The sequence below is a fragment of the Amblyraja radiata genome, chromosome 30, assembly GCF_010909765.2.
Source record: "Amblyraja radiata isolate CabotCenter1 chromosome 30, sAmbRad1.1.pri, whole genome shotgun sequence".
In the NCBI taxonomy this organism is placed as follows: Eukaryota; Metazoa; Chordata; class Chondrichthyes; order Rajiformes; family Rajidae; genus Amblyraja; species Amblyraja radiata.
In genome coordinates, this window is record NC_045985.1 from 9,832,393 (window position 1) to 9,845,825 (window position 13,433).

General features: G+C 45.9%; 1 protein-coding gene across 1 annotated transcript; it reads left to right on the forward strand.

Annotated features, from left to right (window-relative positions):
* The first annotated feature begins 3,061 nt into the window (after nt 1-3,061).
* On the forward strand, nt 3,062-13,147 carry LOC116989862 (zinc-binding protein A33-like). The gene is made up of 6 exons (XM_033047431.1): nt 3,062-3,248; nt 3,339-3,434; nt 3,847-4,080; nt 5,285-5,307; nt 6,534-6,652; nt 12,424-13,147. Exons 2-6 carry the CDS (start codon nt 3,396-3,398, stop codon nt 12,675-12,677), a joined length of 669 nt encoding a protein of 222 aa, XP_032903322.1. The 5' UTR covers nt 3,062-3,248; nt 3,339-3,395; the 3' UTR covers nt 12,678-13,147.
* The last annotated feature ends 286 nt before the right edge of the window (nt 13,148-13,433 follow it).

The following is a 13,433-nucleotide window of genomic DNA, read 5'->3' on the forward strand; positions in this document are numbered from 1 at the left end:
GGATTTCCCACTTATCCTTAAGCTGTGACCCCTTGTCCTGGACTTCCCCAACATCGGGAGCAATCTTCCTGCATCTAGCCTGTCCAACCCCTTAAGAATTTTGTAAGTTTCTATAAGATCCCCTCTCAATCTCCTAAATTCTAGAGAGTATAAACCAAGTCTATCCAGTGTTTCTTCATAAGACAGTCCTGACATCCCAGGAGTCAGTCTGGTGAACCTTCTCTGCACTCCCTCTATGGCAATAATGTCCTTCCTCAGATTTGGAGACCAAAACTGTACGCAATACTCCAGGTGTGGTCTCACCAAGACCCTGTACAACTGCAGTAGAACCTCCCTGCTCCTATACTCAAATCCTTTTGCTATGAAAGCTAACATACCATTCGCTTTCTTCACTGCCTGCTGCACCTGCATGCCTACTTTCAATGACTGGTGTACCATGACACCCAGGTCTCGCTGCATCTCCCCTTTTCCTAATCGGCCACCATTTAGATAATAGTCTGCTTTCCTGTTTTTGCCACCAAAATGGATAACCTCACATTTATCCACATTGTACTGCATCAGCCAAACATTTGCCCACTCACCCAGCCTATCCAAGTCACCTTGCAGTCTCCTAGCATCCTCCTCACAGCTAACCCTGCCCCCCAGCTTAGTGTCATCCGCAAACTTGGAGATATTGCCTTCAATTCCCTCATCCAGATCATTAATATATATTGTAAATAGCTGGGGTCCCAGCACTGAGCCTTGCGGTACCCCACTAGTCACTGCCTGCCATTGTGAAAAGGACCCGTTTACTCCTACTCTTTGCTTCCTGTTTGCCAGCCAGTTCTCTATCCACATCAATACTGAACCCCCAATGCCGTGTGCTTTAAGTTTGTATACTAATCTCTTATGTGGGACCTTGTCGAAAGCCTTCTGGAAGTCCAGATACACCACATCCACTGGTTCTCCCCTATCCTATGACTTGGATAGGCTGGGTGAGTGGGCAAATGTTTGGCAGATGCAGTATAATGTGGATAAATGTGAGGTTATCCATTTTGGTGGCAAAAACGGGAAAGCAGACTATTATCTAAATGGTGGCCGACTAGGAAAAGGGGAGATGCAGCGAGACCTGGGTGTCATGGTACACCAGTCATTGAAAGTGTGCATGCAGGTGCAGCAGGCAGTGAAGAAAGCGAATGGTATGTTAGCTTTCATAGCAAAAGGATTTGAGTATAGGAGCAGGGAGGTTCTACTGCAGTTGTACAGGGTCTTGGTGAGACCACACCTGGAGTATTGCGTACAGTTTTGGTCTCCAAATCTGAGGAAGGACATTATTGCCATAGAGGGAGTGCAGAGAAGGTTCACCAGACTGATTCCTGGGATGTCAGGACTGTCTTATGAAGAAAGACTGGATAGACTTGGTTTATACTCTCTAGAATTTAGGAGATTGAGAGGGGATCTTATAGAAACTTACAAAATTCTTAAGGGGTTGGACAGGCTAGATGCAGGAAGATTGCTCCCGATGTTGGGGAAGTCCAGGACAAGGGGTCACAGCTTAAGGATAAGGGGGAAATCCTTTAAAACCGAGATGAGAAGAACTTTTTTCACACAGAGAGTGGTGAATCTCTGGAACTCCCTGCCACAGAGGGTAGTCGAGGCCAGTTCATTGGCTATATTTAAGAGGGAGTTAGATGTGGCCCTTGTGGCTAAGGGGATCAGAGGGTATGGAGAGAAGGCAGGTACGGGATACTGAGTTGGATGATCAGCCATGATCATATTGAATGGCGGTGCAGGCTCGAAGGGCCGAATGGCCTACTCCTGCACCTAATTTCTATGTTTCTATGTTTCTATCCACGCTACTAGTTACATCCTCGAAGAATTCTATAAGATTCGTCAGACATGATTTACCTTTTGTAAATCCATGCTGACTTTGTCCAATGATTTCACCACTTTCCAAATGTGCTGCTATCCCATCTTTAATAACTGACTCTAGCAGTTTCCCCACTACCGATGTTAGACTAACTGGTCTGTAATTCCCCGTTTTCTCTCTCCCTCCCTTCTTAAAAAGTGGGGTTACGTTTGCTACCCTCCAATCCTCAGGAACTACTCCAGAATCTAAAGAGTTTTGAAAGATTAAAAAGTGTTTGCTATAGAACGAATATTATTGTGCAGCCGAATATAATGAACAACTCACGATAGGAAACACTATCCCTGTGGTATAGAGCGGAAGAACCCTCCATAGTTTCCGCGGGTGGATTTGTCTCCTTCCTTTAAAATGGTCGTAACAATGGTGAACCTCTGGTGCTGTGGCCGGCTGGTTGAATTGATGGTGAAATTCACCAGCGCCTTCAGTGCCCGCACAACATTTGGCCGTCTGAGGAGAAGAGTGTCTCAAGATCAGGACTCAATTCGCAAGTCATCGATCAATGTATCACATTTTCATCTCTGGGCTTTGTACAACTAAACCGTCTGCCTATCAACTCCTCCCTCTCCTTCAACCGTGTCAACCTATTACCAGCCAGGCTTTGTCCTGCCAACCTTCCTCCATCGTTCTTCCATCTCCCACCCACCGCTCTTACAATCAGTCTGAAGAAGGATCCAGTCCCGAAGCATCACCTGTCCATGTTCTCCAGAGGTGCTACTTGACCCGCTGAGTTAATCCAGCACTTTGCGCCTTTTTGTTGTGAAGCAGCATCTGCAGTTCCATGTTTCTGCATCTTCACACAGAACACTTGCAGCCGGATTACATTCATTCCCGAGACGGCTGCGTGCGCAGTGAACACACGCCGTACAGCAGGAGGGGTCAGCAGTTCAGGGAAAGGGAATCCTCTTTTGAACCAGGAAGAGGAGGAGTTAAAATGGCATCGAACGACCAGGTCGAGAGTTGGACGGCGGAGATAATTTGTCCCATCTGCCTGAATTTCTTCACCGATCCGGTGTCACTGGAGTGTGGGCACAACTTCTGCCGCTCCTGCATCACACAGAGTTGGGACAGGGAGAGTAGAGACTCCTGCCCGGAATGTAGAGAGGAGTTTACAGACCGCTCCCTCAGGGTGAATCGGGCCTTGGCGAGACTGTCTGAGAAAGCTCGAACACTGAGCCTGATTCGGACAGAGAAGGCAAGAAAACTTCAGTGCGAGGATCATCAGGAAGAACTGAAGCTGTTTTGTCAAACTGACGAGAAGCTGATCTGTGTGATTTGTGCAGCCGGGCAGGAACACAAAGCTCACAACTTCACGCTGATAGCAGAAGCTGCAGAATGTTACAAGGTAAAGCAAATCGATGTTGATCGCATCATTGTTTAATTCCATTTTTATTGTCTAACACTTTTATTCTCTGATTTTCAAACATAATCCCAGGATCAGGTTAAAGCTTCCTTCCAGTCTCTCACAAAAAAGGAATCAGGGATCCAGCAAATGGAGCAGCAACAGAAACAGAAGATTTCTGGAGTTCTGGTGAGGCTTTCCAGTTTTGATTTCCTGAACTTGTGTAGATTTGATCCCTGTGATGCGTGTAATAATAGGGCAGCCTTCACGCCTTCTCCCTGTGACCGTGTCGCATTCCTTCCACGACCCCAATACACGCTGGTTCAATGGTCAATCGGCAACTGTAAATTATCCCTGGGAAAGTGGGTGGTGGGCGGATGAATGGAATTAAAGGGCACATGAAAAAGAATAGGCAGCAGGGAATTGCATTGGGGGTAGAGGATTGATGGGTTATAAGATTACCGTCACGATATTTCAGAAACATTTGGAATTGAATTGCCAAAGCAAATTAAAAAAATGCACAGGACAAATGTTACGGTCAAGTTTGTGAGGAAACACAATCAGAGACATTTTATATTGATCTTCACCTTTCATTTCCCAGGAACAGTCACACAACCTTCAGTCCGAGATCACATTCCAGTTTGCTGAACAGCACCAGATTCTCACTGAGAAAGAGCAGCGCGTACTGGCAGATATCCAAGAAAAAGAGAAGAAGATTCTCAATACAATGGAGAAAAATCTTGGAGAGATTGAGGGGAATTTAAAATCTATTCAGCAGGATCTCTTTACATTGCAGCAACATTTAGATCAAAAAGACAGTGTGGTGTTTCTGAAGGTGAGGGGTTACACTACAGTTTGGTGAAGTGAAAGTGCAGTCACAAAATGGTTGGGTGACATTTCCAAAATAAATGCTGCATTTACCAGTAATTGAGAACTGGGTAAATGTTCCCTCTATTCCAGCTGTTGTTTTTCCCAAACTAATTGGCCTCCCGTATAATCTATGGGATCTCAGGAATACCTGGCCGGAATGTAGAGAGGTGTTTGTATTCTGTAGCGTTTGGAACAACGACGGGTGATCCTATATCTGATCCCAAGGACCACGAATGGACAGAGGGCAGTAAATCTCTGGGATTCTCCAACCTAGAGACTCTGAGAGGTTGAACATGTTGGACGTATTTAAACCAGAGGAAGATACATTTTAGAAAATTTGGGTAATTAAAATCGAAAAGAATGGGGAAAAGAGGAGGAGTTCAGTCCTGGGCTAGATCAGCCATGACCACATTGTGGTGATTAACATTGAAATCTAGAACGTGGCGCACACATCAGATTGATCATCTATATCCGGTTCCATCAGCAGTGGGTGGTCACCTTGGAGGGAATTTGCTCTGTTTTGTCCATCTTGTTTCACCATAGAATGACATCCCATTCTACATCAGACAGGCCATTTGGCCCATCCTATCCAGTCAAGTTTTCTGCTCCACTCATCATCCCTCCCATCTACTCTCCACACCCAGTAACAATAACCCAAATTCCATGAGCCCTAATGTGTTTATCCCGCTTGCACTTACATTTATCTCTGCTGTTGGCTTCAGTCCCTCCGATGCAAGTGAGGTCCATGTTCTAATGACTACATTCCTTTCGGTATTTATTGAAGACCACATTACATTTCAGCTTTACTTATTGGTCTCCCTTTCGATTTGAGATATTATTTCATCCCTGCCCATTTAAATCCACCGATAACATTAAATTCCCTCTCATCATTCCTGACATCTTCTCCAGATGAAATCCCACGACCTGCCCAGTCTTTTTATTAAGTTCCATCCTCTCATTTATGGCGTCATTCTCATGCACTTTTTTTCTGCTTTCCCCCATCGTTCTACATCTCTGCGGCAATATCCGCTTTCTGTCTGCACAACAGTGGTGATAAGGGTTGGGAGATGGGAATTATCAGAGGGTTGCAGAAATTTGGTGAAATTCCCGCTGTCGGAATGAGGACGATCCATCTCAGTCAATTGAGATTTGTGTTTTATTTCTTTCAGGAGGAAACTGGGTGCAAGCGAAGGTAGGACTGAGAATATCCTGGTTATGAAATAATTCAAGTGTAAAATATTTTATTAAGTAAAAGATTAGCTTGACTTTTTTGGATTCTGAATAAACTGAAGTTTTATAATTCTGTGCCGTATTAGAGGAACTATGGGAATCACAAATTTAGAGGCCTGCATACCAAGCTTTTCTGATAGTGCTTCCTGTTATGCCCAAGGTAAAGACGATTAACGATAGTGGGAGAGAATATGTTTCCTGGGGAATTGGAAATTTGGTGTTACTGGTAAAGATATTTAAGATGAAATGGCAAATGTTGGGCATCTGCCTAAGTTCCTGTTGTTTAGAAGTTTTGTGATCAACAGTTTGTGATTTGATATAACAACAGCATGGCAAGTATTGTATTAGTGACAAGTATACTTTGAATGGGTACAGCCTGTGATTGATTTGTGTTAAACGTCATTGCTGCAACTCTGTATAAACATGTGACCACATTTCCAAAATACTATTAAAAAACTGCTGTATGGGAGTGGTAGCTCAGGAGAGTTTCAGAGAGTTAGGCCCAGGACAGAAAGGTTGGAATTGGAATTCAGCTGCTCTACATCGGTGAGACCAAGCGCAGGCTTGGCGATCGCTTCGCCCAACACCTCCGCTAGGTTCGCAATAACCAACCTGATCTCCCGGTGGCTCAGCACTTCAACTTCCCCTCCCATTCTGAATCCGTCCTTTCTGTCCTGGGCCTCCTCCATGGGCAGAGTGAGGCCCACCGTAAATTGGAGGAGCAGCACCTCATATTTCGCTTGGGTAGTTTACACCCCAGCAGTATGAACATTGACTTCTCCAATTTTAGGTAGTCCCTGCTTTCTCCTTCTTTCCCCTCCTCTTTCCAGCTCTCCCACAGCCCACTATCTCTGCCTCTTCCTTTCTTCTTCCCGCTCCCCCCAACCCCACATCAGTCTGAAGAAGGGTCTCGACCCGAAACGTCACCTATTTCCTTCGCTCCTTAGATGCTGCCTCACCCGCTGAGTTTCTCCAGCATTTTTGATACCTTTGATTTGTCAGCATCTGCAGTTCCTTCTTAAACATCTGTAAAGCTTGAGTTGGTTTACCTATCCCATTGTAAGTTGTCTGTCTTTAAGATATGAACCTCAACAGGACATTGTACTGATGGAAACATTGTAAGTTTTTGTGGAACCACTCAAAACATTTCTAATGCTCAGTTTAAAACCAGCTGTTAAATATTTCCAGGATTCGTGATGAACCCAAACCACTGTCGGTGGTAGATGATGCCTTGCAGGTTGAAAAGTTTATTTGCCCTGTTTCGTTGAACAAGGCATTCAAAGAAATATCTGATGACTTCAAGCAAGGTAACGCTTATACCTTTTCCATTATTCCTGTTTCTGACATCTTTAAGCCTCACACCTGACACCTTATTATTTCCTGCACAGCCTGGTTTTGATCTCTCCCAAAAATCCAAAAACACAACTGTCCTGTCCCACTGAAATGATTTCCACATACCTCGACTCCATCCTATCTCCCCCTCCCCCGGTCCAATCCTTACCAACCTATGTCCAAGATACCTCACATGCCCTTCGTCTCCTTAATGACTTTGCTTTCAGAGCCCCCACCCCCTCATATTTCAAGTTCAATTTCAAGTTCAAGTGAGTTTATTGTCATGTGTCCCTGTATAGGACAATGAAATTCTTGCTTTGCTTAAGCACACAGAAAATAGTAGGCATTTACTACAAAACAGATAAATGTGTCCATATACCATGATATAAATATATACACACATGAATAAATAAACTGATAGTGCAAATAACAGAAAGTGGTTGGTAATAATCAGAGTTTTGTCCGAGCCAGGTTTAATAGCCTGATGGCTGAGGGGAAGTAACTATTCCTGAACCTGGTTGTTGCAGTCTTCAGGCTCCTGTACCTTCTACCTGAAGGTAGCAGGAAGATGAGTGTGTGGCCAGGATGGTGTGGGTCTTTGATGATACTGCCAGCCTTTTTGAGGCAGCGACTGCGATAAATCCCCTCGATGGAAGGAAGGTCAGAGCCGATGATGGACTGGGCAGTGTTTACTACTTTTTGTAGTCTTTTCCTCTCCAGGGCGCTCAAATTGCCGAACCAAGCCACGATGCAACCGGTCAGCATGCTCTCGACTGTGCACCTGTAGAAGTTAGAGAGAGTCTTCCTTGACAATCCGACTCTCCGTAATCTTCTCAGAAAGTAGAGGCGCTGATGTGCTTTTTTGATGATTGCATTAGTGTTCTCGGACCAGGAAAGATCTTCAGAGACTATGGCGTTCCTATGGACGTTTACTATGGGCGTTCAGTTTCTACACCTCCATCTCCCACCAGGAAGGACTTAAAGCCCTCTATTTCTTCCTCAACCGCAGAATCATCCAATTTCCCTCTACTAACACTACTCAGCTGGTTCTCACTCTTAATAAGTTCTCCTTTGAATCCTCCAAGTCCAAGGCCCTATCCCCGAACTCAGTATAGGAGGAAAGAGGTTCTTCTGCAGTTGTATAGGGCTCTGGTGAGACCACATCTGGAGTATTATGTACAGTTTTGGTCTCCTAATTTGAGGAAGGACATCATTGTGTTTGAGGCAGTGCAGCGTAGGTTCACGAGATTGATACCTGGGATGGCGGGACTGTCATATGAGGAAAGATTGAAAAGACTAGGCTTGTATTCACTGGCGTTTAGAAGGATGAGGGGGCATCTTATAGAAACATATAATATTATAAAAGGACTGGACAAGCTAGATGCAGGAAAAATGTTCCCAATTTTGCACGAGTCCAGAACCAGGGGCCACAGTCTTAGAGTAAAGGGGAGGTAATTTAAGACTGAGGTGAGAAAAAACGTTTTCACCCAGAGAGTTATGATTTATGGAATTCGCTGCCACAGAGGGCAGTGGAGGCCAAGTCACTGGATGGATTTAAGAGAGAGTTAGATAGAGCTCTAGAGGCTAGTGGAGTCAAGGGATATGGGGAGAAGGCAGGCACGGGTTATTGATAGGGGACGATTAGCCATGATCACAATGAATGGCGGTGCTGGCTCGAAGGGCTGAATGGCTCCTCCTGCACCTATTTTCTATGTCTATGTCTAACTCTATCTCCATTACATTGATGACTGCATCGGTGATACCTCCTGCACCCATGCAGAACTCATGGACTTCATCAACTCCACCACCAATTTCCCTGCAATCAAATTTACTTGGACCATCACCGACACCTCCCTCCGCTTTCCTGATCTCAGTCTCCATCACAGGAAATAGACTATCAATAGACATCTGTTACAAGCCTACTGACTCCCACAACTATCTCAACTACACTTCACCCCACCCAGCTTCCTGCAAAGACTCTATCCCCTACTCCCAATTCCTCCGTCTACGCCGCATCTGTGCTCATGATGAGGTGTTCCATACCAGGACATCCGAGATGTCCTCATTCTTTAGGGAACGGGGGTTCCCCTCTCCCATCATAGACGAGGCCCACACTTGTGTCTCCTCGGTATCCCGCAGCTCTGCCCTTGCTCCCTCTCCCCCTAGTCACAACTTAGACAGAGTCCCCCTTGTCCTTACCTTTCACCCGATCAGCCACCACATACAACACACAATCCTCCAAAATTTCCGCCAACTCCAACGGGATCCAACCACTAGCCACATTTTCCCATCTGCACCCCTTTCTACCTTCCGCAGAGACCATTCCGTCTGCAACTACTTGGTTAACATCCCTTACCACCTAAACCACCCCCTCCCCCACACAAGTCGCACTAGTTTCTTGTTTTCACCTAACAAATAGCTAACAATGGCCTGTTTCCTATATCATCATTATTGTTTGCATATCTTCCATTCATTGTTCTTTACAACATCGCCTATATGTCTTGTTTCCCTTATCCCTGACCAGTCTGAAGAAGGGTCTCGAACCGAAACGCCAGTCACTCCTCTCCAGAGATGCTGCCTGTCCCACTGAGTTGCCCCAGCTCTTTAAACCAGCATCTGCTGTTCATTCCTATACATCTTTAAGCAATACATAGATGCAAAGATTAATTCTATTGTGGACTGAAGGGAAATTGGAGATTTGATCTGCCACTAAACTAATCAGCTGGGAAGCATCTCAGAGTCAGAGGTTTAGACTCTCCTCCCTTGGGTAAAATACTGTGGCTATTCACCTTACATAGATCATATGCACAGTTTTCCTTCGCTCCATAGATGCTGCTGCACCCGCTGAGTTTCTCCAGCATTTTTGTGTACCTTCGATTTTCCAGCATCTGCAGTTCCTTCTTAAACACAGAAGCATCCTGATGGGTTCTAAAGAAAAATGTCCCTGCATGTCCAACGTCTCCTTATAATCCAGCCCTTCAGACATGAAATTATTGTAAATCCTTTTGCACCCTCTCTAATTTGCTAACAACCTTATTGTGTCAAACGATGTAATTAATAAACTGACCTATGAAAGCATGAGTGACAAACACATTCTTCACCACCCTGCCTGTCACTGTTGCATCTTCCATGGCACTGTGTACCTGCAGCCCGCGATCTCTCAGTTCTATAAAGTTCCCTGTTTACTGTGTATGTCCTGCCCTGGTTTATCTCAGCAAAGTGCATCACCTCACCTTCACATGAATAAATCCCACCTGCTGTTCTTGAGCCCATTGGCCCAGTTCACAGGGATCCCATTTACTCTCAGATAACCTTCTTCACTCTCCACAATGTTACCAATTTTAATTCCATCTGCAAACTGACTAACCGTGCAACCTACATACACACCCAATCATTTATATAAATAAGGAACAACAGTGGACTCTGTCTCAAGCCTGAAAAACGACCCTCTACCAACATCCTCTGTCTGCGACCTTCAGGTAAATGTTGTATTCCATCGGCTAGTTCACCTCGAATTCCATGAGATCCAACCTTCCAGAGTGGCCTCCCGGTGTGTAGAAGTTGCATCTCTCAGAGGGCAGTGAATATCTGGAATGTTGTGCCCAAGGTTGTGGTAAAAGGCTGAGTTATTGGATATGTGCAACTTGGCTACAAAATAAACATTTGATAGATCGAAAATGTAAGATTATGGTGAACTCGCACAGAAGAGGAATTGGTGCCAGCTTAGATCAGCCATGATCACATTGAATGGAGGGGCAAGCCTGAGGAGCGGATCCTAATCCTGCTCCTGTTTTCTTGTGTTCCTATGCTCCTGTGGACCGATAAATTGACAGATCTGACACAGAGGAAATGCAGAAAAGATTAACAATACTTATTCCTAGAAGAATGAGTTTGCTGTGCGGGGTGAGATTGAGTAGACTAGGCCTGTGTACTCAAGAGTTCGGGTGTATTGGAGATCACAGTGAAACACAAAGTTCTTACAGGGCTCAGTGGGCTGGATGCAGGGAGGATGTTTCCCCTGTCTGAGGGGTCTGGAGAACGGGCCAGAATGTGGGCTGCACCATGTAGGACTGAGATAAGGAGACATTACTGCACGCAGAGACTGGGGAACATTTGGAGTTCCCTGCACTGGTGGCCTTGGAGACTCTGTCATTCAGTGCTCTTCGAGCGATAGCCATGGTTGTACATTCCAGAGTCAGGCCCTTCCATCGGTATTCTTCTACACCTCACCTAGTTAAATACCTCAAATATAGTGATTATATCTCACTCCACTACCTCCTTTGTAGCATGCTTCAGCTATCTCCCACTGTAAAAAAAAATCTCAGATTCATGGGATGGCAGGACTTTCATATGAAGAAAGACTGGATAGACTCGGCTTGTACACGCTAGAATTCAGAAGATTGAGGGGGGATCTTATAGAAACTTATGAAATTCTTAAGGGGTTGGACAGGCTAGTTGCAGGAAGATTATTCCCGGTGTTGGGGAAGTCCAGAAATAGGGGTCACAGTTTAAGGATAAGAGGGAAGTCTTTTAGGACCGAGATGAGAAAATCATTTTTTACACAGAGAGCGGTGAATCTGTGGAATTCTCTGCCACAGAAGGTAGTTGAGGCCAGTTCATTGGCTATATTTAAGAGGGAGTTAGATGTGGCCCTTGTGGCTAAAGGGATCAGGGGGTATGGAGAGAAGACAGGGATGGGATACTGAGTTGGATGATCAGGCATGATCATATCGAATGGCAGGCTCGAAGGGCCGAAAGGCCTACTCCTGCACCTATTTTCTATGTTTCTATATACTTTCAAATTCCTTGCTCTCAATATAAATTTGTACATTCTTGATTTGATATCCCTGCATGCAAATAAGTTTTTGATAATCTACCTGCTGCAGAGTTTGCAAACTTCCCTGCAATCCAAATTTTCTGTGTCCTCCACAAACTTACTAATCACACCTCCTACATTCACAACCATGAACTTATAACATAAACAGCAAAGGTTGCAGCACCGATCTCTGCTGCACTCCACGAGTCACAGACCTCCAAGCAAAAAAATAATCATTCCACCGCTACCTTCTACCACCAACCTCAAGCCAATTTACAATCCATTTTTCCGGCTTGCCTTGGATCCCACCTGCCTTCACTTTCTGGACCAGCCTTACATGCGGAACATTGACAACTCCCTCAGTGAAGTTCATATATTCGTTCACAATAAGATCAGTGTGTTCTTAGTTGTACACGCCCATCAAATCCACCCGTGAATCCCCTCTCTTTCAGCAACGACACAACCACAAGTCTCCACCCATTCTGTCTAACACCCGATCATTCAACCTCTGCTTCCTTCCATGGTCCAAGCCACCCCTCCCTCTCTCTCACCCTCCACTCAAAGAAACAGGGGCAAGTCATCTGGCACTTCATGTCTTCTCCCCCCCCCCCCCACCATTCACTATGATCATGGTGACTCCACCCCACACCTCTACCTCCTTTAACAACCTCAAATTTCCACTCACCTCAAGATCCTCTTGCTCCGATCTGCCTCCATATCTGAATAGCCTGCTTCATTTCTCCATCCCCACCGCAATCTCGCAATCCTCACTCTCGGCACTCGTCCTCCTTGTCCACCCTAGTTTCAGTTATCCGCCCTCCTGTGCCTGATGCCAAGCGGCTTCTCCCCCGGTACCAGGGCCACGCTGCCCGAGTCTTCCTCCCCCCCCCGACCCCTGGCCACTCTCTGATACTCTGCTTCTTCCCCCAGTCTCCATCACCCTGGATATGGAAACAGCGCATCCATGGCTGGATGTGTCGGAGGATCGGAAGAGGGTGAGATGGACCCGGACCCGGAGGAGTCTACCTGACACCGGAAGAGGTTTACAGGCAGTCTGTGTGTGCTGGGACTGCAGGGATTCGTATCAGGGCAACTTTACTGGGAGGTGGAGGTGGCGGGGAGTCATGGCTGGAGGCTGGGAGTCGCCACAGACTCTGTGGAAAGGAAGAGACTGGTCACACTGACTCCGGAGACTGGAGTCTGGAGCCTCGGGCGGTGGGGTGACGCATTTGATGCACTCACCTCCCCTACAACCCCTCTCCCCGCCCGCCCCATCCCTGGGAGGGTGGGAGTTTATCTCAATTATGAATCCGGGACAATTTCATTTTACAACGGGGACACCAAGTCCCATCTCTACACCTTCACAGGGAATAAATTCACCGAAAAACTTTATCCTTTCTTCTGGCCTTGTGATGGAAACTGGCTGAGAATCTGCTCCATTTCCGAAACGGGAGTGTAAAAGGGCCGGGTCCCGGGACCAGCGTCAGGAGCGGGGCTCGGGCTGTGGGGCAGAAACCCGGTGGACAACAGGTCGGCGCTGAACTGGCTCCCATTCAATCCCCAAATTCTGCATCATAATATCCTAGTGAACGCGGAAATAAAACCAGGGGGAATGTAAATGTGGAAAGAATGAAATAAATAGCAACTGAAATCAGAACTGTCGATCCGTTCATTTCAATGCGTTGACTGCGTCACTTCTTGGTTCCGCCACTAAATGGCAGCAAAGCCACGTGGAGCAACCACAGACCAGCTGTAACTTTGAGAATTAACTTTGACAATTGCAGAAACAGCGGGAATCTGATTTAATAAGTGACTTTTGTCACTTGTTAAATCACTTATTACCACACCTGCGGCTCGAACCGGTGGGCTGAAGGGCCTGTTTCCGTGCTATTGAGAGGATAATAAAGAGTAAGAGGATTGTACTTTCTTCCTTTCATCAC